Consider the following 27,547-nt stretch of genomic DNA (forward strand, 5'->3'; position numbering starts at 1 on the left):
CCCCCCAAATTAACTGAGGTATGCAATTTCCATTTCCTTTCTTCTAGCCTTTTTCAAAGGCAGAGCTGCAACACCAAATCACACACCAAGAGTGAATATTCCTTAAATTCTCATTTCAGAATTCACAGGTGTATCAACCATATCATTTTAATTTAGTTGTTAGTATATACATTAACACTCAAAAGTGTGATAAAAACCAAACAAAAGTAGTTTTTTTAATAAACAGCATGATACAGACCGCGAAGATAAATAAAAAGCAGACTTTTTACAGTTTCCCATGAACATGAACTACAATAAGTATCATAGGCCAGACTTTTGTTACTTGAGTAGCACAGCAGAAGGGTTAAAAAAGGGGTTGTGTTTTTTTTTTTTTATTTAAAGTACTGCAAGACTATTCTCAGTATGACAACACATGCATCTTGCTGCATCTTAAATACTTTTTGGCCCATTATTACTAAAAATGTCTTGCTTTCTACCTACTTTACCACAGACCTTTATCACAGAATGACACACACATGGCACCTTCCCCCCCTGCCCCAGTAGTGGTTATTTCAAAGGTAATTGTCTCATTTTTAAAAGATAATTGAAGCACTGGTGGGGGTTTTTACCTTCCCTTTGATGCAGACAGGTAACTGCTCCCAGCTTCAGTGAAGTTACACAGAAGCATGGAGAGCTGACACCCTCCTGGGCTCTGTTTTTTACCCAAAATTCCATCAGGATGCTAGGCTGGCTCAGGAGGAGCAGCTCAGGGGAGGGGAGCCTTGCTCAGCACTGGTGAGGCCACACCTGGAGCTCCCAGTACAAACCTGACCTGGGTGTGCTGGGACGGGTCCATGGAGGGGAGGGACAGGAGAGGAGGCTGAGAGGGCTGGCACTGGGGCCTGGTCAAAGAGAAAGCCCAGGGGGCACCTGGCCAATGTGCATAAAGACTTGATAGGGAGGAATAAAAACAGGCAAGGCTTTTCTCAGTGCCCACTGAAAGGACAACAGGCAATGAAATAGAAGATATTTCATATAAACATTATGGAAAAAAAATGACTGTGGGTTCCTTTTTCTCAGACAGACTCTAAACCCAGCTAGGCAATGTCCTGGGCACCCTGTTCTATTGCTGACCCTGCTTTGAACACGGTGTCTGGGCTAAATGAACTCCAAACCAACCTCAATGTTTCTGTGAAAATTCTGCAGTTATGTTGCCATTTACAATGAGAACAATACTTACAAAATTTCAAACCCAAGAATCAAGGACTTGAGACTGCAGCCATATATATTTAAAGCCCTTTTCTCCACCAGGGAAGTAGATTTTCATAGTGTAGTGGATATTCACAGTTAAAACTTTTAAGAGGTGCAAAGAGAATGGATGATACTCCCAGATAATGAATTACACATTTATCTTCATATGAGAAATGAAGAATTTGGACCACAGCTGCTATAAGACAAGAAGATTAATCTATTCCTTTTCTTTCCCCAGCCCCAAGTGAAACAGTAAGACAATTTTGGACAGCCTGGAGCAGTTGATAAATCAGGATATAGAACATTATTAATAAAGCCTGAAAATAGATTAAAAATAGTTAAAGAAAAAAGGCAGAATGAGATTCCAACTATTAATATCTGTATTTTGGCTCACAAGAATTAACTAAACTACAACAGACATAAAGATTCTTGAAAAAACCAGCTTCTGCCTGAATTAGGCTTTCAGTAACTTCAGCAATGCAATTAAGTCAGGTTTAGTTGTGATTCATTTTATGACTGGAACAGGAGCCTAACAAAATGAATGCAGTTACACTGAACTGAATGGCCCCTGAAGCAGTATAATAACTACTGGGAATCAGGCACCAGAATTTCAAAAAGATCAGGACAGAATAGTGTATTTTTTGCCTTCCTTCTGCTGCAGGAATATTGCATCACACACAGAAGTGACAGTAAGGACACTTAAAACACACGGACACAAACCAGTGGGGACACTAACTTCAAAGGACAGGCAGAACATTGCTTCAATTGATCTTCTCTTACAAATATTTTATGATGTTCTTATGCTCTGGGCATGTCCCAGAGGGGTGTTGGAGAGAGAGAAGGGACAGAGGGATTCACCTCTGGCTTTGAGTCAGGAGCACTAACACTGCAAGACCTCAGACTTTGCAGAGTCTGTCCCATAAAGCTCAGATGTCCAGAACACTGTATGGCAAATGAAGAACAGAGATTTTTCCTGAGTGTGGGTTCAACAAGTCTGTATGCTACAAAAGAGTAGGAAGAGGAAACATTTAAGCTACCAAGGAACAAAAATATTGAAGAAGAACAAAACAAACTGTAGACAAGATTACTGTACTTTTGGAGAGCTGAAAAGGCTATTTTGTTAATAAAGACTATTTCAAAGTAAAATTATTAAGTGTTTAACTGGGCTGCTACTAAAGATTCCTCTCCTTATGAGAACCGTTCATACTGAATCCTAGGAATAAATAATCTGCAACTCTGATACACATACAGCCTAATTCTGATTTCATATGCTGTTGTGAATCCAGAGCAATTCTGATGAAGTGAGTGTTGTATCAGCATAAAGTGAAATCAGAATTCCTCAAAGAGAAGAGCACCTATGGGTTTGGTTAGAGTATGCAAATAGAGAACTCCTATAGCCAGTTTCCAGTTGGCTTCCCTTCATTAACACAGATGTAAAAAAGAGTAAAACTAAACAAAGAACCCCGAACCAACACCGGCTGCAGGGGTGCTGAGCTACACACATCATCTTGGACAGACAGAGCCTTACCTAAACTGAGACAACTTCCAGCACAAAATAAAAAGATGCAAATTCATTATTTGTATGAAACATGTATTGCAAAATTAAATTGGGATTCAACAATCTGCAACAACATCCACAGCTATATAGTGTTTTCAAAAAAACAAGTGTGGTTCTTCCATTCAAGTAAAACTAGAACAAGTGAAAGAAGTTAAAAAAAAATCCTAGAAGCAGCAAGTTACAATTCTTTCTGTAATACCACACCATTTTCATTAACTTGAAGTATTTTCAAGATGTCAAAGACATCAACAAAAATAGTAATTTCAAGTGGCTTTTCTGATATTTGTTTTTTGAATGGGTCCAGCCCAGGTCTGCAACCTGTACAGACATGCAAAACAGGAGGAATTCATAATTACTATTAAGAACAGACATTTGAACATGCCAGTTATATAATGACAAAGCAAAGACAATACCTTCAAATTGTCAACAAACATGGGCTACTGACCACTAAAGGGCATTTAATACTTTACAGAAAAAGGAAAGTTGGCATAAAAACCCACAAACAACTCGCCAAACCACCAACAGCAGGGTCATCACTTACAAAGTTCTTATAAACCTGGTAATTTCTATACTGTCCTCTGTATGCAGGCTCATATCTTTTCACAAGATGCCAAATCACCTACAATTTTGGTTTTATTTAAAAGTATTAAAAAAAAATTCAAATTATACTGGAAGTCTGTTTCAACTATGAAAAAACTACTAAAGCACCCTTTCAGACAAAGAAGTATGCATATATAAAATCAGTACAGGTACTTCTGCTACATTTAGGAAAGCAATGAATGTAATGCTAAGTAAAACTAATATGCAGCACCCTGTTCTGTCATTACATGAAACACAGTTTCACAGCTGAAAAGGTGACTGGTTTAAATTTTATTTCACTAAAACACCACTTCCTAATGCTTTGTGATAAAACATATGGCCCAGTCGTGGGCTCCTTGCTCTGGCAGTCCTACAAGAAGTTCTGCAGGAGCAAGGTGCCCAGATTCACTTCAAGCCCAAAATAAATGACTGAAGTATTTAGTGCATCTGATTCCCAGAACAAAGGGAACATTTTCAAATCTCCATGAAGTGGGAATAATTAAAAATAAGCCAAATTCCAAGCTATTTCTGTAAAAATCTAGGACTCAGTTACAAGTGCTTTCATGGTGTGTAAGCAGGTCTTCTTTCTGATACTGGGAGCAGATAACATCCTCTCATTTCCTCCAGGGTAAGCAAACAGTGCCTCCTCTATCCTCAGTGAAGTTACATCAGCAGGAACTGCTGTGGCAGGATACAGCAATTAGGGTTCAACACTTTGAAGCTGAGAGAAGGATTGTTGTTTTCTGTGAAACACTGGCAGAATGCTTTTCAAATGCCCATCCTGGTGATGCAAAGAACTGGGTAAAGCCCAGGAGCTTCTCCTATTTTTTAAAAAAGTTTGTTGAAAGGCTACAATTACCCCCAGCTGTATTATGTCTGTACCACTCTGAGGTTTCCTTTCTTTTACTATTTGATTCTCATAATAAATCCACAGCTTATGCACAACATTTAATTGCAGTAATTTCTGGAAACCGAGCCTGACTCCCCATATCTCTGTCTGGGCAAAAAGGGTGCAGAATACTGTGCTTGAACTGAAAGACATTTATACTCATATTTACAGAAGGGCTAGGAAGGGGCAAAGTACACACAAATTTGGCCTCATAACATCCAATAAATGTGAGTTGATCTTTTCACCCAGGCTGGAAAAGGCTGACCATTTCTTGCATAAACGAGGTAAAGCATTGTTTCAACACCAGATAAATATGGATAATATAGCACCTAATGTGATGTCTGTGCAACAGTTTTACTCAGTTAAATTAAGAATTATAGCCAACAGGGTTTCAGATTTTGTGAATGAAACTTAAACTGAAACTAACCCATTTTAAGAGCTAAACCATTATTGTGTGTGGACTGCAAAGTAATAGATACAAGGGTAACTTTGCTCTAGAAAGTACAACCAAGCTTAGCAGGAGTTAAAATATTCATATGAACAAAAAGGAATATGTAACAGTCGATAAAAATAGCAATGGGAAGTCTCTTGGACTACTTCAAAATATTTCGTAGAACTAAGGAAATAAAACTTCACATTTCCCATACTATTCTCAGAGCTTCTGTAGTTTTCACAAAACCAGGTTTTCCCCCACAACATCAAGTATCCATGCACGCAGTAATCAGCTGCAGGATGCTGACTTTGAAAGTGTCTTGAAACACCACAGCCTTGGCTTTACAATCCCCAAAGTCTTTCATAACGTAATTGATTGCACATTTTTAATATATTACAATTTGCTAAATGAAGCCAACCACTCATTACCTCATCAGTACAGCCTGCACAAAGTACAGTTTATTTATATGCTTATATTCTAGTCTAACACCAACTGCCAGCATATTTTATATTACACGTGGTATTGCACTTTCTGAGTGGCACCTCGGTGCGTGTTTGCAGTGAACAAGCTGAACCCCCAAAAGCCCCAAACCTTTGGAATTCAAGTGCTGCCAATCTAGCAAGTTTAAAATGTCAGGGTGAACATCACCCACAGAACTATTATGGGCTTTGCTAACTTTAAAAAAAAAAACCTGTTTAGCAATTAGAAAAACAGTCCTACCTGAAGTTGTGCATAAGGGCAATCTGAAATCCTCGGTACTCTGAACAGTTTCAAAACATGGTGCCAATTTCATCGATTGCACACATTGTAATTGTGTTAAAGGACAACAACTAGATTTACAAATATATATTACACACACGCACAAAACAGACAAAGCTATAAAATGTTTGGTAACTCCACATGCTTTGAGCTAGCCAACATATCTGTCTGCTGAACTGCTAATTATCGATCATATTGAAAATCTAAATTGCTATCTCTGATGTATCTTACTGGATTCAACAACCACTTCCAAAGGAGGAAGAAAGAGGAGAAATGGTAGACCCAAATTTTGAGGGTTTAAATGAGTGTTCTTGAAATAGCCAGCATATCATTTCAGTAATGTGAAGAGTGATTCCCAAAATTTTTTTAGAGACTTAGGCCAAGTTCCCCTTTGGCTTTAGTGGGTAGATTCCCACTACTTCACTGGTACTTGTGTCCTCTTTCACTAGGGCTGAATTTGGTCCTAGGAGTATGTCTGGTCACCTTCAGTGACGTTAATGAAAACGGGAGTCTTGGACAGATAGAACTGGGTTGCAAAATTAAGAGAGTTAATATTGGACAAATAATGTAAATAAAGAATATATATTAATAATAGTTCCTATTATATAAATAGCCTTTATAAAAAAATAATCTTTCAATAATTTTAATAACTCACCTTTCTTTAGGTTCTGGAAAACATGTATGAAAAAAATCTATTCAGTTCAAGTTAGATCAAAGCAAACCTAAGATGAACACTACAGCTCTCTGTTGCACTAAACCCAATTCTGACCATTCAATTTCCAGGTTAGTCAGTTTTTGGGGATGATAGGGAGTTTCTTTGTGGAAGTATGACTTGCACCCCTAGAAATACTGAGCAGGAGAAACACCATACTGAGTGGGCCTATTTCCTACTGCCTTCAGAAACTGTGCAGATGACGGACCCAGAAATAGAAGGGCCACCCAAAACCCCACAAATGTTAATGCCTCTGAGCACATTTAAAAGGCACTGTCCTCTCACTAATGTTTTTAGATCTTTCCTTTAAACTATGCTGCATTTAAGTATTTGCTATCACTTGAATTCTCTTTCTATTCTTCACAATCCAGCATAGTCTCCACCTGCTGTACCAGATCTAAGGTAAGATGTGATGGACTCTTACACTAGCACTATTTTCTTTTTCCTTCTAATTCATCCTATCAAATGAGAAAAGGAAACATTCTTCCAAGTTTACCTTTTTGAGCTTAAGGCATAACATGAATCATCGAATATGCTGGGACCCACATGGATCACAGAGTCCAACTCCTGGCCCTGCACAGACACCCCAGAAATCTCACCCTGTGCCTGAGAGCCTTGTCCAAACACTCCATGAACTCTGTCAGGCTCGGGGCTGTGACCACTTCCCTGGGAGCCTGTTCAGTGCCCAACCACCCTCTGGGTGAAAAACCTTTTTGTAATATCCAACCTAAACCTCCCCTGACGCAGCTCCATGCCATTTCCTCAATTCCTGTCACCTGGTCAGAGAGAGGAGATTGGTACCTGCCCCTCCACTTCCCCTCGTGAGGAAGGTGCAGACCTCGATGAAGTCTGAGCTCAGTCTCCTCTTCTCCAGGCTGAACAGACCAAGTGACCTCAGCTGCTCCCCATACAGCCCATTCCCCTCCAGACCCCTCACCATCCTTGTGGCCCTCCTCTGGACACTCTCTATTAGCTTAATTTTATTTAGAGTGTGGCACCCAAAACTGCCCACAATACTCAAGGTGAGGCCGCCCCAGTGCAGGGCAGAGTGGGCCAATGCCCTCCCTTGCCCAGGTGGCCATGCTGTGCCTGATGCCCCCAGCACACAGGTGGCTCACCTGGCTGCAGGACACTGCTGGCTCATGTTCAACTTGCCATCGACCAGGACCCCCAGGTCCCTTTCCACAGCTGCTGTCCAGCCTCTCCTTCCCCAGTCCATACACACAACCAGGCTTGCCCCATTGCAGGTGCAGAATCTGGCACTTGCCCTTGTTAAACTTCATACACTTGGTGATTGCCCACCTCTCTAATTTGTCGAGGTCTCTGCACACATTGTACTAAAGCTTAACTTTTGAAGTTTATAATTTTAGTGCTATCTGAAACCCTGTTTTACATTATTTTCCAACAGTTGTCTGAACAATTCATCTCTTTTCTTGCCATAAATTCTAATGTTGTTCATGGTTTGTGCAATTCCTATGCAACCAGTCTTTGCTGCTAACGGGTATTAACAGTGCAGTACCCACAAAGCTGGGTATCAGTTCTTGTTTTCTTTGCTGTCAGTTCAGTTCAAAGCATGTTGCTTTATTGTGTGGAAGATCCAGTCCATTTTTGTTGTCCAGCCACCATGGTGAGCATCATTCATCTGCTTCATGAAGTACTCAAGAGCCTCCTGCTCAGTTTTGTCCAATGCAAGGGTCTTTCTAATGTATGCAATATCATCAAAGGACTGCAGTTCTGGCATTCCTGAGCCAAGCATCATGGAGAAAAGATTGATGAAGAGATTGGCATGCTGCCGAATTGCCAGGTAAGCCTTATAGCACATCTCCTGAAACCTGGAAGAGACCAGGGGAAAAATGCTCAGTGCATCTCTCTACTGGATGTGTATCACTGCTTCAGCACTAAAACAGTTTTACAGGTAACCAGACACTAAAAAAGCAGTCTTAGTCTAGTAAGAATACCATAATGTAGCTGAGAAGATTCACTCATTCTCCTACTTAGTTTATTTGTGTAAGGATTAATAATGGTCAGACTAACACAACATTCAAAGACAGGCTTTCTAGTCTTAAACCTCATCTGTAATTCACACAACTGTTCTACACGAATTTATGTGAGCTCACAGGGTCAGTTTTGTCACTGCTACTGACATTTCAGATTTCAAAAGGTATTTCCTGACACACTGCTAAAATCAGTGCTTTCCTGGCTATCTTCAGAGTTGCATTTCTCCTGTAGTTTTATGAGGGCAGCAGCTGTTGCTCCTTAGGTACTCTGAAGAATGCACTGAAAACAGGGACATTTGCTGTATCAGACTGAAGAAGAAATACCCAGGTTAAGGGAAAAAAATGCAGAAGAGCTTCACTGCAGTGTTCAGACAGACACTATAATTCAAAATCTGTCTTCCATTGCCATCAACATAATGAAATTAAGATTAAAATTGAAACCTCTTAAAGACTGGGTTGATGGAAAGAGATATTAAGAATGACTACAGCAACAGATTTATTTACTGCTATTATTTTAAAGTTCTTACTCAGCAGGCTCTCAGCCATTGTCACAAACTACACAGGCCAGCTGAAGAGCTGCTATCAGAGCAGCTATAGGAGAGAGAAGTATGGCTGGATGACCAGCAAGGCTCTGATGCACACAACACCCAACATTTAAGAAATCTCAGTAGCTGCAGTTCTGCCATCTCAAGAGGATTTTAAGTGTAAAGTCAAAGAAATATCAGATGTTTGAAAAATCACCATCTTTATTCACGTGTATGCTGACCCTGCAAATCTCAAGTGAGATTTCATGGACCAAAGGTCATGTAAATGCTAAGATTACCCACTGACTTACAAGTGGATGGCTGATCTTCAACTGAAGAACTAGAACATTCCCACTGCAAGCCAAGTAAAATACTACTGTTCAGTTAAAAGGTCTAATTATTAAAGGTCACCAGTACTAAAGTGCATTTTAGGTAAAAAACACTCTGGAGGTTAAATGCATAAACGAAAGCTCACCTTTCAAACTCCCTTGTTTTGGTACATTCTTGGGCTCCTTTACTAATCACTATTAAGAAGTCTTGTGTTAAGACAAATGGCACACGCTCTCTTTTGTAACCAAATTTTTTCTTCTTGTGATCGAGGAAGTGCCCAAAATCAATGTGAAACAGCTTGGAGAGACAGAAAGGTATTTTAAGATTAATAATTCCATGTTGAAATGAAGTCACAGTAAAATTGATCATTTACTTGTAGTTCCAATAGATTTTTTTTTTTTCAAAACAAACTCATACCAAAGTGAGGATGACCTTAGGGTATGATTTTAGAAATCATCTCTTACCTGTCCATCATCTTTGACCATGATGTTACTGTTGTGGCGATCACCAATGCCCAGGATAAAGGTGGCAACACAGTAGCCAGCACAAGAACGTGTAAACAGGTCAATAGCTGCATCATACCTATTCCAACAAAAAAGGAGACACTTTCCTCAGATATTCCAATAACACAGAAGTGCATTTTTCTTTTGCAAAAGAGCAAACAGGGACAGGTAAAAAAGAAAACAGAACTAGATGGACATAATTATGGGCATAATCTCCCACTTGATGAACTTTAGTTATCTTGAAGTTTCCATCAAAAAGAAGCATATGGCCAAGGAAAACAGCTGACAGGGAATCTCACATGTCTCCTTTGTTCTTGTCCTTGAGCCACTGGTGCAATGTATGGCTGTTGAACTGCAGTGCTCCTTTTAAGCCTCCTTTACACTGGATCTGCATGATGGTGTGAGAGCTCCTGACCACCTCGATGAGTCCCACGCAGTCACCAATCGACAAACAACCATAGGGCAACATCCTGGAAGACAAAGGTTCATTGTTTTGTTGGGGTTTTTTCTTTCCTTTGCAGAGAATGGTGGCAAGAGGTAGGAGAGGATGTCTTTCTGCAGATTTCCTCTATCTGGCTACTCTTTAAGACATGGGGAACTGTAACCACTCTGCAAACCATTCTTGGACGAAGGCTTAATTCTGTCACTCATTACACTACTGGAGACAAAACTGTGACCCATGAGAGATAACATAAACCAACAGGTCCTTCTGTCTAGATAAGGAAATGAAAACTGGGGGTTTCTAGACAGTGCACAGGCAGCTCCTTCGTTCCCACCTGAAAATGTACCACACAGCAAACGCAAATTTGAAGGTGTAACCTGACTAGGAACAGTTTTCCAGAAGCAGAACAGTTTATCCTGAATGCCATGCAGAAGTTGCTGCATTACAGTCTGGAGGTGGAGAAGCTCACACAGACTGGGCAATATCTACTGTGTGGACTGTGAAGATACCAACTACAAAGAGTCATTGTTCAGCAGGGCTGAGGGTTTGCACCTTGCTCAAAGCCAAACCTCCAGACAGAATCACTTGGCCACAGTGTGGCTACTGTGCCTTGGCTCTTGTATCCATTCCTTGTACGTAGCTCACTCAGACCCACTTGAATGAGAATTAAGTATTTTTCAAATATGAGCTTATGTTTATAAAATCCAGTAGTTTAGTTAACAAAAAAAAAAATTAAATGTTGCTCTAACATGCACAAAAATGTCTATTTATAGCATTTCATTTATTACCCTTGGGAAAACAGAATCAAACTCTGGGAACAAACCAATGGCAGAACCATTAAGATCAGCATTACTTGGGAATGACCTCTACTGCTTACCGAAGATCAAGACCCTGATTTTGCCAGATGTTTTCCATAATTCGAATTATCTGAAGTGTCAGCATGTCCTGACGCAAGTCTGAAATAGTCAAATACATTAAATTTGCAGATTTTGTAACACCAGAATCTTTGGTTAGATCTTACTTTTATTTTCCCCCCAAAACTATGTCTAAATACATCTAAAGGTAATGAGGTTTGCATAGTTTTGTGCAGATTTTGTTCCCTCAAAAGAGAAAAGCAAGTTCTAAATAGTAAAAGATGAATATAAACTTGTGATGGTGATTTTAAAATCATACATTAAAACCAGGACAATGGAATCACAGTTTACACATCTGTAATATCTTGAAGAAATTTATAATTAAAAAGAACAAATATTAAATAGTATCGTGTTCCAGCTTGACAGACTGAGCATCTTAGAATATATAAAATTTGTACTTGACTGAGATAAATACTCATCTGTCTATGCTTAATTTTTCTGGAAAAGAAAATAGCTTTGCTCAGCTGTTTTTTTTTAATATATGTACTTTGTAAGCTTATAAAAAACACAAAGTATAATGTTAGGAAAATAAACAGGTATGTAGCTTTTGAATTACACTTATCTTTCCTTACCATCTCCATTTTTAAATATTATCTCATTGTTCTGAAATAACAATTCAGACATAATATCTGGGTTTTCCCAGTTCAACCACAGCGGCCTTTTTGCAGATGACATTATCCTGCACTCCTCAAGCCTAAAAGAGATAAGATTTCTATGAAATAGGCATAATTTGATTCTTATACCATATTTCTCTAATACTGCTAAGTTCTCCCTGTTTTGGTCAAACTCTGAACCAGCACCAAATTAAAGATGCAAAGATAACTGACAATGCACCACTTTCACTTTCAGACTCAAACTTAAATTAGTAAGTGCCACATTAACCATTTGCTAAGACCAACAGAAGAGTTGTGTTGTAAGGGAATATTGTAAATATTCCTTTGGCAATATGAGCTCCTGAGAACTGGAAAAAGGACTGAAGTTCCTGGCCCCCTAAAGGAACAACTGAAGGTCATGTTGTTCCCTGGTTTGTTAAACCATTAGATTGAAATGACTCCACTCTTATGGATTACTCTGCTACAAATTCTATTCAGTGCACTTTGAAAATACTGACATTTACTAAATTAACAGTCAACCTCAACACTGTTATTGTTACCATTACTAAACATTTACTGAAGCATCCAGACAAATTTCAAAAGTGGATACAATACCGAAGGTTTCCCAGTTGGTGGGCAGGATTAAGAGGAGAGATAAAACCTTGCAAGGCATCCATGAAATCTGGCCGTCTCATTTGTTCAACAAGAAACTTCATCTGTACCTGATCAATAAGCACATTCAGGTCTTGAGAACACTATTTACATGGAAATGAAGGTATCAGATTTTAGCTTTGGTTTTCAAGCATGGTTTTGCACAGTTGTAATGTAAGTACAGCTCAGCTACATATTACACAAATTGAAACCTTTAACTTTAGTTCTATTGCCTTGAGAGCTAGACAATAGCATTGCACAGAAAACACTGCAGCTCCCCAGGAAACGTAGCACCTACTGAAATTAGCATTAACACTTTCCTCATTGATCAAATAGAACAGCTCTAAGTGACTCAACAGCAGCAGTTTGGAGATAAGGACAGCTTTAGATACCTTCTGGGTCTCATCCTTTTTTTCCTGCTTGAGAATATCTGTGAGGTTAATCAACTTCTCCATGGCCTCCACCTGCCTGCTCAGGTGCTTCAGGTACATTCCACACGCTCGACAGTAGGACTCCAGAAGTAAACCAAACCTCTGACTGACAGTTTTGTTGTGCATTTCAGACCTACACAGGGAAGAAGAACAGTTACAGCCTAGAGACAAGACCACTTAGAGGTGCCAAAAATGAAGCTGTACTTGTGACATCTTCATAGAGTCCTAAAATACATCCCCTCAAACAATCCCCTCCCTTATCCTTGATGACACCAAGGCAAGTAGCAAAGTGAGAGTACAGCAAAGATGCCTTGCTTCTATTTCTGGTCTGATTACACCAGCTTAGAACAGAACTTTTAGGTGACCTTTAGCTACAACCCAATATGTTGCAGATTGAGCTATCAAGCTCTGTAAGAAGCCTTTAATAAGGAAGTAAAAATAAAGTTTTTACTTGTCTTTTTCAAAGCTTTACCTTGTTGAATTGGGTGCCTTTCTTTAGGTCTCATGTATTTGTAAAGTTTTCTGACAAATTGATGGGGCATCAGACAGCTAACAATATGGGAGGCTTTCAGCAATCTCTTAACCAATATAACCCAATCTTTATTTAGAGTGGTAATATTTTTCTAAGAAAGGACATTTAGTATGTCAAACCTTTAGAACAACTAATTGTTTACAACAAATAGGAAGCCCACCACCCCTTAACATGACAATAAGCTTACTTTAAATGCCAAAAGAAGAAGTGTCCTATCCTTTGATTGGTCAGTGCCTTCTTGAGTAGAAATCTCACAAGCTGATTATCTAAATACTGCTCATATTTCAGAACCTAGTTAAGGATAAAGAGAAAATTTTAAAAAATCAGATGCAGTTATTATTTCTATGAACAATATACAGATTAAAGGCAGTTAAATAAAAAGCCATCTATGTTATACTTTTTTTTTTTTCTGGAATGACTGATCTTGGTATTAATATTTGTATGTGTTAGGCTTTGAACAATATATGCCAACTGTTCACTGGCTGCTTCTATTTCAGGAACTTACCATCTGATGCTTGCTTTACTGTTACCAAATATTTTAGCCTCAACTTGCTCAAAATTTTGAGAAGATGCTTCTGCTCATCCTGTCCCATATGTTAGGACAGCTGAAATAGCTGCCTGTTCCAGTTGGTGGAACAGTTTTGCATCTCTGCAGAATGCTGGCATTTAGTACCAACAAGCAAAACCACAGCACTACAGAAAAATCAACCTTTAATCTCCTCTTAAATAATCTGCAAAGCAAACATGATGACCTCTTTTTCACAACAACCTAACTTTTGCTGTGTTTTAAGCCTCTGTGATCACTGAACATACACAAGACAAGAAACATGCCAAAATGTGCTCAGTACCTGTACCAGCTGGATGAGGTACTGAGACAGTTTGTCATCAGTCAGGGACTTCTCCAGACAGCGAACAGCAAAAGCTCGCACCATGGGGTCTGGGTAATTGCAGTCCAGCAGCTCCATGGCCTGCTCTGGCTTGATTGAGGGCCAGTCCTTCACCAAGCAGTACATCTGTGGGCAAAAAGAACAAGCACATTACACCTTTGCACCAGTCAGGAAGAAGCTGGAACACACAGCCTTTAGAAGGCAGTGTCAGACACAAACTACATCTGAGTAGAAGCTGTTTAATTGCTGGTCCTCTCAATCAACAGTCTGGTATTAGTTGCCAGTTGACTTTGTTGTTTTATCCACTCTAAAAAGAATGAAAACAGAACCTCACATTTAACTGTAATTGACAAGTTGGCGACATCAGAGGGATTCGAGTAATGCCAGCAAGAGGAAATCTTAAGACCAGACTGGGCTCAAGAACAAGAACTATGGACCAGAAACACCTGTTAATCATAGTGGCAACTCCATTCAATGTATCATACACACAAAATATGCTTTTAACTTCCAGAAGTTTTCTTTAAAATACCATTTTAAAGCTTCTTCAAAATGTAACAGTTCTTCAGTGCTTTATGTTACCTGGGCCACTTCATCTCTAGAATTCCACTTGACAGACAAAAGTAATTTGGGTAGAATTTCTGGAGTATTCACACAATAGTGTCTGCAAAAGAGGAAAAACAAAAGTTGCATGTAGTAAACAACACTTTTGCTTTCATAACTATCAACTGTGTCCCCACAGCCTTGCACCTTTTTTATTCCTTTGTCAGCAAGGTGCTCTCAGGATCCATCCATGCAGGTAAAACTGCAGTAATTAGGAAAATGGGAACTCATTCAACAACTTACTTTTCTCCACAGGATTATAACCACACAATACAGAAACCACACAATACAGAACACTTTACAAGTCTCGTCTAAAACACCAACTCCTCAGCACAGAAGAAAAGGGAGCAAAACCCATGACAAATTTGGAATGAATGGGGTGAAGTTTGATTATGCCAAGAAGGTTTTTTCTTTGGTCTGGTTTTTGATTTGCAATACCTGTGTCTCCAGAGGAAGTCCTTCTCTTGCTCAGTGATTTCAGACAAGGGGTCTCGGGTACAAATGGCTCGCAGCTGCTCCTTGTCACTCTCTGTTAATTCACTATCCCGAGCTATTCTGTTACTCTGCAGAGACAGTGGCACTTTAGCCCTCCACACAACTCCTTCTACTGCCAAACCACACACATGAAATACAGTATTTGAACACACAGCAACCACTACAGCCTGTGTCATGCAATACTATCTTGCTGTATCCACTTGTTATAACTGAGAGCTCAAAATGTAGAAGGAAGATGAAAGACCAGGCCTTTGATCTCTACAACTGCTTTCAGTCACTGCTGGCACAAGAAGAGGCACATTTCAACTAAATCTGCTGTGTGGAGAAATAGCAGCAGTGACATCTGATGAACGACACAATGCAGCACAAAGTGAGACTGGTCATTTCTGACCCCAGCCTGAGATTGCTGAGGGCTGCTGAAGGGAATGAAAAGGATTTGGAACTGAAAAAGCAGAACATGGGGGATGAAAACAGGTAAATCAGGGGCAGAATGCTGTAGGAATGCCTGAGTAACAGGAAGATGGAAAATAGTAAATCACAATTAGTGTAAGACATTCCCCAAAGAGCACAGAAAACAGAACTGCTACAAGCAGAAATTATCTATGTTGTCAGTGAAGTGACTTTATCCTCCTCACCCTTTTTTCTTGGTGCCAGATGGAACAAAACAATGAGCTGGAGTACAGAAGCCCAGGTAAGATGCTGGGGAATGTTATTTACCAAGAAGACAACTGTCCTTAAGCATGTATTAAAACCCTGCTCAGTCACAGCATACACAGCAGAGATGCTGCTCTGTGATGGACATCCTGCTGAGTATGAAGAGAAATCCAATGCCAGCAGCCTGTTCAGGATACATGGGACAGGACTGCTGCAAACACCCCCAGAATTCCCACTCTGGAAGCTCCTGCCACCTCTGTGCTCTCCAGCACAGCCAAACTCCCACCACAGAGCTCTTCACACAGAGCACAGAGCTCCCTGGGCAAACCCAGGGCTTTGAACCAGCCTCCAAAAGAAAATGTAAAACACACCAACCAATTTCACAGCCTTGGCTTTAAATAAAGAGCATTTTTAGCTTTACTGCTTTTCTGTCTTTACTTCTTTTCATCATCCAAAAAAGTGCTTTGAAGAAAGCTCCAAACCTCACCAAAAAGCCAGTTCTAATGCACAAGTTCTGTTTGTGGAAAAAGTGAGATAAAGGACTACACCCATGTGTATGTCCATCAATTCCCTTAAAATTCCCTTTGCTTGTGGTCATGACCAGCCCATAAAACAGACAGGAAAGAGTTCTAAGCACCTTTGGGTTACACAGGAAAGCCTAACTATACACATGAAACTGCAACAAGGAAAAACTGTGTCATTGAAGGAGAAGTGCAACTTTTTAAAAGTTAAACTAAGTAGTTTGACACCCAAATTAGTGATACAAAAACGTCAAAAACACAGTAAATCAGCTTCTCTTTGGAGTGTTTTGGTTGGTCAGTGAAGCATTAGGTCACTTCACTGGTAATATAAAGAAAGGAGAATATATTGCCCATTTTCCCAAACACACGACAAAAATTTGATTCTATGATTTTACAATAAATGAGGATGTAAAAAAAAAAAAAAGTTTTGCCACTGATACACTGAGTAAAATAAAGTAGTAAATAATCCTTTCATATTTGAATAGCTAATCCTGGAGGGGGAGTTTGCCTTACCTGCCCTGCATAGCTGTAGTTGAATCCCAGTTCCCGTGAAATTGTCCAATTTGCATGTTCTTCAATCACTGTCATATCTGGGAACTTTACAGGGTTGCTAAACCAATCAAATTCCAGCTCTAAGCATGGAGTTTCCTAGGTCAAGAGAATTCAAATTACTTTTTCTGCTGAACGATAGTAACCAGAATAAAGCATATTTTGAAAATGCACTCTTAAGGGGGAAGCTGGCATGCAAATACCTTATTTGGATTTGATCCAGTAACACCAATAGGATTCAACAAATCCTCCAGCCCATGAGGTACTGCCCAAAGATTCAAAGCCATTTTCCCAGATACCAGAGTGTCTGTGTAATCGAACATGTTTATATTTCCCCAAGCCAATGGACAGTGCTCCTTAAAGAGATTAAAATATGATTTTTTTTCAGTGTCATCTATGGATTGCTGCAGAGCGAGTCAGGAGAAATAACATTTTCACCCCAGATCAAGTTGTCACATTCCCAGATTAGCAGAAAGCAAGTTGTGGAGGAATGGCTGTCATAGCAGTCCTTTAACAAAATAGTACTAAAAGAATTGTAAAACAACATGCACATATCTTCCTCACACCAAACTAAGTCAGGATGATGAAAAATGTTTTTCTGACAAGGAGATTTTTTACCAAGTCCTGTAGTGACAGAACAAGGGGCAGCAGTTTCAAACTTGAGGCCAATATTTTTAGATTGGACAAAAGAAATATGGTTTTCTATGAAAAGGGTAGCCAGACACTGGCTCAGGTGCCCAGAGAAGCTGTGGCTGCCCCATATCTGAAAGTGTTCAAGGCCAGGCTGGATGGGGCTTGGAGCAACCTGGACTAGTGGAAGGGGGGTGGAATTGGATGATCTTTAAGGATCCCTTCTAACCCAAATCATTCTGTAAGGTTCACAGACCTGCTTGTGGACAAACACCCTATGTATTACCTTGTGACACACACTCAAACCCACAAGGTAATGATCTTGCTGGCTAAAAATTAAACATTGCGTGTAGATTATTAAAAATCACTATTTGACATCTAGCATTAAATGCTAAAGGAGTACAAAATTTCTTTACTTGAAAATTCAACTCTAAAAGGTACAAATATTGCCCTTTAAAATTAAATAAGTTAGGAACATGGGTTTTGAAAATTAATTTTAAAAGCACTTCCACCTCAAAGCACTAACACTGGTCTTCATGTTTGGCAATGCAGTATAGGTATGAGTTACAGTGCTGAACTGATAAGCTTTTTTCTGTGTTAATTTCCAAACACAGACACACAAAAAAAAAAAAAAAAAAAAGAAAAAAACCCAGGAAAAAAACCCAGAAAAAAACCACCCATATTTTAATCAGATTCAAATCAAACATTGCACTAAGACTCAGTGCCAGGCCAGCATTTACCAGCTATCTTCCCAAGCTGTGGCTCACTAGCACAACAAAGGCACGAGGTGCTTTACCTCCTTGGCCCCCTTGCGGCCTTTGACAGAGCAGATGGAGAGGCAGAGCCGAGCAGCACGGGGGAGATCAGGAATGTACATGTCATACAGCAGCCACTCGTTCCACCTGCAGGTCCAAAAGGCACAATTAAACCAGGCTAAAGGAGGCCTCATTCACTCCACCAAAAGGCATTTGGTATATTCCTAAACTGTATTTGCATACAGAGCACACTTTCTTACTGAAAAAGGGTCCCCACATGTGCATTTGACCACATTCACTGCTTTTGGGAATGGAAACTTCCCCAACAGCCTTCTAGACCCAACACTGTTTAAAAAGCCAAGTTAGGTTCAATTCCTGGAACCTAAAGATAATGGATTTGCATATATGCTACACTAAAGGAGTACAAATTTCTTTACTTGAAATTCAACTCTAAAAGGTACAAATATTGTCCTTTAAGGACAAGGTTTAGCTTGTCAAACAGTTTTCCCTTCAGGGGAAAAAGGCAACTGGAAAAAAGAGCTTTCAAAACCAAACTAAACTTCAACTGTTGGAACATAAAAAGATATCTGCAAGACGGGGATAGAACATGGAAATCCAAAGCAATATTCCCAAGTCAAATATTTTTCTATTTACTATAGCAATAACAGCACAGATTGATTCTACAGGAATAGTTTGATTTTGTTTTCAAGAACTTCTTTAAGCAGAATTCATCTCTCAGTTGGTAGAACTGTGCTTTTGAAGAGGAACTTCTGATCCAGTTTCTTCCCCTAAGCAGATTGTCATACAGAATTTTCTCAGTTGAAAGAGAAAGCAGCTTCCAAGGACAGCATTAATTTTTCAATGTATCTGTAGGACTGAAAGCAATTTTACAAAGAAATAACTGTGAAAGCCCTTCCCTAAGAATAAAGAAATTGGCAGATGAAGTTTAATTCACTTTTCTTATGTGTTGATTTCATACAATACAGATCTATGTGACCATATCCATAATTTCAAGGCATAATCTTCACCACCTTTCCAAGATTTTATTTCTAAAATAGTTGAAATTATCAGTTCAAGTACTGCAGTATTCGGGGCAACTCAGGATGAAAGCCTATTTTTCACCAACTATGTATATTATTAGTCCTTTAATTATAAAACCTAATCATATTAATAAAAAATGTACAGATAAAAATAAGAGTTTCAAAAATTATTATTAAAGACATGAAGTCAGAAAATGCAAGCAAATAATTACTTCTGCACATATACTTTGCAACTAATCTTAGCAGGTGCTGAAATTTCACACCTCTTCATTAGTTACAGTTATGAGAACAGGTGGCTAAAAGATGACCCTAATGTTTCTATATGCTCATAAAAAACTTCTTTTTGCACTTGTAAGTTCAGGTGATTAATTTTTTCCAGGTAATATTGATGGTTTGTCATACATCCTGAAAATATATTCTATACTATGCTATTACGTGCAAGACAAAATGTTTGTGCTTGAATTAGATTAATGCTATATATATATATGGTTATGTATTATATTTTTACAAAACTTAAGGTAAAAGATTCCTAGTAAGGAGCTCTACCTGAGTAATGGTTAAGTGGAGCCTTTACTCCTTCAGTGCTATAATTTATCATGCCCTGAAAGTCAGGTTCTCTACAGTCACTCAGGTATTCATCTTACCTGGGATTAGAACAAGGTACCCTCTGAGTATTCACATTGTCACACAAAGGTTCCCCTCCATGGTAGATGCCTGTCCTAACATAGATCTGGAAACAACATCCATATTAGTCTCTGAAATGTTACTGTAAACAAATGTTTTCATTGCAGTCAACACATACATGATTACAACACATTATCCTTTCGTTTTCAGTAACAAAACAAAAACAAAACCAAAACTGAAAACCAAACAGCTCCACCACTCCCCAAATTAATTCATGCTTTGTTGGGTCTACAGCACAGTTTATAAGCATATCCTTCTAGAAAAAGTGTTTTGGTCTTTCTCCTCATTAATTGCAAAACTAGTTCTTAAAAAATACAGTAACAAACTTGAAATCAACACTAAAAAAAACACCCCTGGAATTTACTCTCCATTCTTCCTGTGCCAAGGTGTCGTGAAAGGAATTCCAAGGAAAGAGAGTCAGGGTTGTAGATGTCTTCAGTGGAATTGAACACTACACCGGCTTTTTGTCCCCTATTACCCCACACCTTTATTTCCATAAACAAAGACAGCATGCCCTCATCAACAGCACTCTCTGTTACTGTAATGCATTTTTAACCATAATTACTTAGAGGACAGATTTCTTTTTCTTTCCATTACAATCTCTGCTGGAGTGCTACACAAACTGAGTCCTGCTCCTACCAGGCAGAATATTTAGCTAATTACCACAACTCACACTTTTTAAGCAGTATAGAAAACATGGGTGTGTTCTTTAGAATTCAATACTTCAATTTAAGTAAAAGAGTGGTATCATTTTCTAACGTGCTAAATAACAATTCTTTTCCAATGTCAAAACAAAACACTCAGGAGGGAAACCACAAGCTGCTGCAAAGCCACAAGCGATGCCATACCTTGTCTATGTCCCTAATGTTCACATTCACATAGGTAGCACAGAGGATCCTTATCCTGAGAGCGCTGTTGATGGTCCAGAGGGATTTGGTGGTGGCCTCCCCGTTCATGTAGGGCGTGGCAGTGGAGATGCGCCGCGAGTAGGAGGGCATGGTGAAGGTGTCCAGGGGCAGCTGCGTGTACAGGCTCTCCTTGGCCATCAGCATCAGGTTGGGCATGCGGCCAAGCATGATGCAGCTCCTTATGTACTGCAAGGAAACAACCAAAGTGTGCCACCACGTTTTCTGAAAAATCCTCTTTGCCCAGGATTTTCTCCTGGGTAGCTGAGAAGCCTCAGAGAGGAATGGAAAGAGTAATTATCTGATGGCTGCTCCTGTGTTTGCTGCTTTGGAATGTGGCTTGGGCATTGTTTACCAACAGGTGAATGTTTGATTGGTTCCATGTGAATTGTTTTAACTTAATGACCAATCACAGCCAGCTGTGTCAGACTCTGTGTCAGTCACGAGTTTTTATTATCATTCTTGCTAAGCCTTCTGGTGTATCCTTTCTCTTTCTTTGGTATAGTTTTAGTATAGCATCATATCATATCATATATCATAAATCATAATAAATCAGCCTTCTGAGAACATGGAGTCAAATTCTCATCTCTCACCTCATCCTGGGGACCCTCACAAACACAACAAAAGTGCTGTGTGTTTGCAAAGCCTACACTCTTGGTAATGGAAACCTACAAAGATACTTGGGGAGACAGGAAAGTGAAAGAGCTGATTGTGTCCTGCATGCACACCCTGCACAGTGACAGCAGGTGCAGCATCCAGCAGTTGGGTAGGGTCACACAGCCACACCTCATGGCTCTGAGATGTGAACATCTACAACAATGGAAGGCTGAACTGGAGAAAGAGATGGGGGCTGAAAGAAACCCCAACCAGGTTTCTTGTAGAGCTCCTCAGCCCCAGAACAGCGCAGCACAGAGCAGATGGATGTGAGCTGCTCCTGGAAGCAATTGAGCTGTTCTAGAACAGCAGGGGCTGTACCAGCCTGCAGTGCAGCACAGGTGCCTGACAGTGCCAGTCCCAGGCAGGGAGCACAAGGAAAGCAGCAGCCACACTCATTTTTGGCTCAGGTGTGCTCATTACCTTAGGCTCAGCACTGATCCTGACACACTTCACCTGTCCATTCAGGTCTGAGTGCTGAGAGCATTTAGTCTGGCAACACCACCACAAAACACAGTGTGTTAGGACAGGTCCAGCCTGGAGTTAATGAGCAGGCTCTGCTGGGGCACAGCAAAGGCAGAGCAGATGCTTCTGAAGAAACCACGCTAGATCAAATAGGTCTGGTGTTTGATCTTCAGATGACTCTGCAAAATTATTCATGTATGCCTGCACTTGCTCCCCAGCTCCCAGAGTACAGAGATGCTTTTCCCATTATTCAGGATACCCCACCCCTCCTTCTCTCCTCCACTGCTCTGAAGATCAGATTGTCAACCTTTTTAGCTGAAGGAATGGGAGCAGCTTATTACAACAATACATTCCTCCAAGAGAAAGCAGCAGCAGCTGCTCAGATGCTCCTCTGCCCCATGTTCAGATGCTCCTCTGCCCCATGTTCTCTCACACTCCCAGCACCAACAAACCCAGACAGTGAAGGACAGACAGACATAAGGAAGACTCAGCAATGATTTCTGTAGTGCTGGACATTTACATTTTTTATCTTATTAAAGTAATGATAAAGCTGTGACAGGAAAACAGTTTGCTCTTTTACCACCCCTTTAGGACAGGATTTAAAGTAGTAATGGTTGTTTCATAATTTACAATCTGATCAAATTTCCTGTTTTATTACATCAGCACCATTCAAATATAGCTCATCTCTTGCCATTAAAAATCTAGGATATTTCTGAAAGTACCTACCTTTGATTTAGCACTAACATTAGAAGAAAACATTCAAAGAAGAAAAATTATATGAGTGATACAAATTCTAATTTAAACTACCTTTTCTCCCCCCTCTCCCTTCTGAAGCACATGGATTAGCCAATTTGTGCACACACTGTCATTTCCTATGTTTTGGATTAATTTAATGAAAAAGCCAGACCCAATACTGATCATTTTTCTCCCCACAAATTTGGATTATTTTGGTGTAGTTCAAAAGAAATCCTTTATGTTACTCACCTTATACTGGCTCAGTGGACATTTTTCTAGCAAGTATTCATCACAGCCACAGACTTTTAAAATATATTTGCCCTGGTACTCCAAGACACAAAGTTTCAGTTGTTCAGATGACAGCAACATACTTCGAGTTTTCTTCCTAATTGCTTCAGCAATAACTTGCTCAGGCACACAGTCATGATTGATTTTTAAGGTGTATTTCTGCTTATCATTGTTTGGTGAGACTATCACCCAGATCACCACTATAATTTGCCCTGGAATAAATGTAAAATAATGTCAGGCCTATAATTTTCAATGCAGTTTCCAAAGAAAAAGCACAAACCCAAAATAACCCCCAAACCAAACAACTCCCATGCCTCCCCAACACAAAGATTTGCTTTTAGTATTAAAGGAAGATGTAAACAAAATTCATTGCCCAAACTTAGAGAGGGTTTATAATTTCTGCAAGGAACTAGATGCATTAAGTTTATTTTTGACTCTAGTGGAAATTCAAACTTTTAGCCAGCCCTGAGGTTAAGAATATTTTTATTAACTACTGACTATTTGGCCTTCAAGACAAATACAGTAACTATTTCATGTTTGAGGACTGCAAAATAACTCAGTGATTCAGCATCATTTAATTTCAGATATCTGAATGCCATAGAAAACTGCAATGACAACAAGCTGTTCCCACCCACTAAAAAAAAAGTCACCTCTGTTTACTGAGTTATATTTCAAGATTCAGTTAGAATAGCACAATTTTAAATATCCCTTTGAATGCAGAGTCCATCAAGAAGATTATTCTGAACAACTCAAGGTGTAAGATATTGTTGGAGTGTACTAAATACAGCACATAAACCAGTGATCAAGTCAACAGCTGTACTCTTTGATTTCAAACACTGAAAATATATTATGATTCTGCTGTAAACATTGCCCTTACCTTTGTCTAGTTTGTTGTATATGTGTTTGGGGAGTTCAGCTGAGGACTCCACATTTGGAGGGTAGACATAGAGTGCTCTGCTGTGAGGGGCGTTGGCGTCTCGCAGGTCCACGGCTTCTTTACACACGTTCAGAATGTTTCTTCTGAAGTCTTGTACTTCTGGATCCTTGACCATGTCAAACTCACAGACAGGCATGCCAATAGCAAAACCTACAGCATTGGAGCAGCATGAGGATATCACTGTAACTGACAAGCAGAGCTAAAAATTTCTTCAGTCACAAAAAAAGCCAACATAAAGCAGAACACAGCCTAAAATATGTGCCAGCTTCTACATGCATACATAATTGCTTTATATCATTCAAGAACTACACAGTTCTAAAGTTCAGTGCACTTAGCAGACACAGAAAAGGTTAGAAAACAGGTGTACATTCCTTGAAGATCCTGGAAGCCTTAAATCACTGCTCTCACAGCCAACATTCCTCCTGGAGGAAAAGGACCAGGACTCAACTTCCTTTGAAGTCAGCACAGAGTTTCCTAAGGAGACCAGAGGAGCTGTGAAATTTGATTTTTTCTCAAACCCTGGCAGGATTATTGGTAGCTATTAGGACCATAATCAACTTTGCTTACAATGGAACGACAGTTATTAATTTTTTTTTTAATGACCTACATTATTCAAGAACTGCAATGAGCACTCCAAGAGACACTGAACTTAAGCTCTTTGACACAGATACATATAATAACAGTGCATTTCATTCAGGTCCTTCAGATGTAATTCCATTTACTTTAAAGGGATTACTTGGATAAATCATCACTTATGCATGAGTGTTCAAATGGAAACTTTCAATTGCTGTGTTGCATGGTTACCTAACCACCGCTCTCCTCAAGTCCTGAACACGTTGAGCTTTACAAAACAGAAGCAATTTACTTATTATGCATTCGTCACAATTAAATCATTTAACAATTAGCAGTACCTCAGAACAAGTATTTCCAGTTGACAAGTCTCTGCCACTGCAGTACACATTTGTTAGCAATGAAACAGGAGTGGGTATGTTTCTACTGCCTCAATTTAACTCTTAACCAAGATGTTGGAACAAATGCCAGATTCCCTGTGCTTTCACAATGGACCATGGAAAATCATAAGCTACTTTAGAGATGATTCAAAACACCAATTTGTCTTGCCTTTGCATCTCCAACCTCAGGTGGTTTTTTCCCTCCTCTCCCTATGGCCTTTTGTCAGAAGGGGGAAGAAGAAAGGTGAAAAAACCTAATTTCTGAAATTTGACTTTGTAAGCAAGATAGAGCAGTATTAAAATCTGTGTCCACAAATCTAGAATGTTAAATCTAGAATGTACAATTCTGTAAACTCCAAACTAAATTATAACTGACTTCCCAAATAACAGGACAGGCGTTGCTCTGTAATAATATGAAATCCTGCAAATAAAAGACAAGCAAAAAGATACCCTCTAACCCACAGGCAACTACAAATATGCTTCACAAAGCCAAGGTGAATGAAACAGATCAGAAAACAGGAGTTTACCTCACTGATTATAAATATTGGCTTTACTATGATCAGCATCTTTGGACATTTGATGCAACAACTGGCACTTATGAAACGTGACAGGTACGACCCATTTCTGTTTTTATATTTTGAAGAGGATAATCAGTTAAACAATGTTTTTAAAAAAAGATAATCTCACCTATTTCTCTATTAAGAATCTTTTCTTCTCTGTTACCTACTGGTTCAATAACTTTCAGGAAAGGCTGAAACAGTCGCAGGTCACAAAGTCTCCGTGTTTCATCAAAAAACTCTTCTCTCTCCGCTTCCTGTGTAACACTTACAAAAATGTAAGAAGATTCATCTTGAAGGAGCTGATAGAGAGGGTACTTCCTTGCTTCTTTAAAGAGTTCATGTTTAATAGTCAGTAAGGTGGCCTCACGGAGGCATTCTAGAGTCACTATCATTCCATTTGGGAGGAGACACTCCACCAGGATCCTGGGGGGCATCAAGTGGATGCCCCATAGTTCACCAGATGATGGCCGGGGAGGCATTTTTAAGTCTTGGGGTGACTTTGTACTTCAAGCTCTTAGAGCAGTGATTCGTACGTGTAAACCTGAGTGAAAAATCAGAAATCCAAATGTCAACATTTAAAATACAAACATCACTGAGAATTTCAGATAAAATGGTTCAAACACCATTTAATAATTATAGATGAATATTCAGGGCTGTATTTTACACTCACAAGAAAGACCTGATGAAAACAAGCCTAATAACTTGTATTTGAATCTTAAGATCTACTCAAACAAAACACTTAGTAGAATCACACTAGTTTGGAAAAATGCCTATATATATATATATATATATATATATATATATATATATATGTCTTAAGAATAGAGGATTTTTTTAAATCTGAAATTGAAATTCATTAATAGAACATTTCAAGAGCAAAGGAATGAAAATACCTAATACTCAAATTATTATAGAAATTTTTAACCAAATCTCAAGCCAAGTTCTCTTCAGTTTTAATTTGGAAAGTGAAGCGCTTATTATAATTTGGGTGATACAAACCATCAGGTCTTTTAAGTTTAGCTAAACCAAGGCTTCCATGTTTAAAAATGTTTTTTTCTCATCTCAAACCTCTAAATATTCAAAGAACACTTACATTATAGTTATAAATATTTACTAAAAGCTCTAAACTTGATTTTAAGAATCCATGAACACACTAGACTTGGCCATAGCCATTTCAGATCAGTATAAGCTACTTATACCAACAACAAACCCTTTTTCCCATTAATGAGACAGAAGAATTGAGCCCCACTAACGTTTTGTAGTTGGGCTTGTTTTATTTAGTGCCAATGCCCCGTTCCAGTTCCCTCTGGCAGCTGCATGAATGTCCCTGCCAAGCCAAAGGAAAGGAGAGGAACACGTGTGTGACCCTCTATCTGTGCTGCTCTGGCCATCTTAGAGCAGAGGAAATGAGTATGAGAAAGAGACAAAATGAGAATGGGACAGACCATGAGAAAACCAGAGTCTGGACAGAGCAGAGATGTTTTATAGCCCAGTGGGTGAGGGGAGATGCCAAAAAGAGAGCAGAACTACCCAGCAGGCACACAGTAACACTTCACCAATAAACACTCCTAATCCCTACCTATTTTTAATTTGCTTAACCAGAGGCAATATTTGTGTATTTGCAAAAGAAATCCAGTTTGTTCAGCATGTTTTCATGTACAAATTGTTGGCATCCTGTGGCAAGACTGAAGAACACTTCATGTTACAAAATATTTGGTCTTCTTTACTGGAATTCTGATACTTTCACACAGTATTCTAGATTTTTCTGTAATGAAATAAAATTGCTTATCTGCGCATTCACTGCTCTTAATTTTGGATAGATCCATCACAGAACCATAGAATGTTAAGGGTTGGAAGGGACCCCAAAGAGCATCTCATTCCAACTCCCCTGCCATGGGCAGGGACATTTCCACTATCCCAGGTTGCTCCAAGCCCTGTCCAACCTGACCTTGGACACTTCAGGGATGGGGCAGCCACAGCTTCTCTGGGCACTCTGTGCCAAGGCTCTCACCACCCTCACAGTCAAGACTAACATTTACCTCGCCTGAATTTACCCTCATTCAGTTTGTACCCATCACTCCTTGCCTTATCACCAGTCACAAACCCTCTTAGGACTGCCCCTGTATCTCAGTTTTCTTAACAACAGAAAGGAAGGGAAACC

The 27,547-nt window shown here is 39.4% G+C and overlaps 1 protein-coding gene across 1 annotated transcript; it reads right to left on the reverse strand.

Annotated features, from left to right (window-relative positions):
* Positions 1 to 129: 129 nt before the first annotated feature.
* On the reverse strand, positions 130 to 25,927 carry PIK3CA (phosphatidylinositol-4,5-bisphosphate 3-kinase catalytic subunit alpha). Its single transcript, XM_036388403.2, has 20 exons — positions 25,514 to 25,927; positions 23,817 to 24,026; positions 22,901 to 23,151; positions 20,741 to 20,986; positions 19,853 to 19,938; positions 18,210 to 18,315; positions 16,987 to 17,139; positions 16,748 to 16,882; positions 15,003 to 15,127; positions 14,544 to 14,625; positions 13,926 to 14,090; positions 13,265 to 13,368; positions 12,507 to 12,678; positions 12,079 to 12,185; positions 11,443 to 11,564; positions 10,834 to 10,912; positions 9,814 to 9,984; positions 9,476 to 9,593; positions 9,157 to 9,308; positions 130 to 7,992 (listed from the first exon to the last, which is right to left on the reverse strand). Exons 1-20 carry the CDS (start codon positions 25,863 to 25,865, stop codon positions 7,722 to 7,724), a joined length of 3,207 nt encoding a protein of 1,068 aa, XP_036244296.1. The 5' UTR covers positions 25,866 to 25,927; the 3' UTR covers positions 130 to 7,721.
* Between the last annotated feature and the right edge of the window lie 1,620 nt (positions 25,928 to 27,547).

Source organism: Molothrus ater, chromosome 10, assembly GCF_012460135.2.
Source record: "Molothrus ater isolate BHLD 08-10-18 breed brown headed cowbird chromosome 10, BPBGC_Mater_1.1, whole genome shotgun sequence".
NCBI classification, from domain to species: Eukaryota; Metazoa; Chordata; class Aves; order Passeriformes; family Icteridae; genus Molothrus; species Molothrus ater.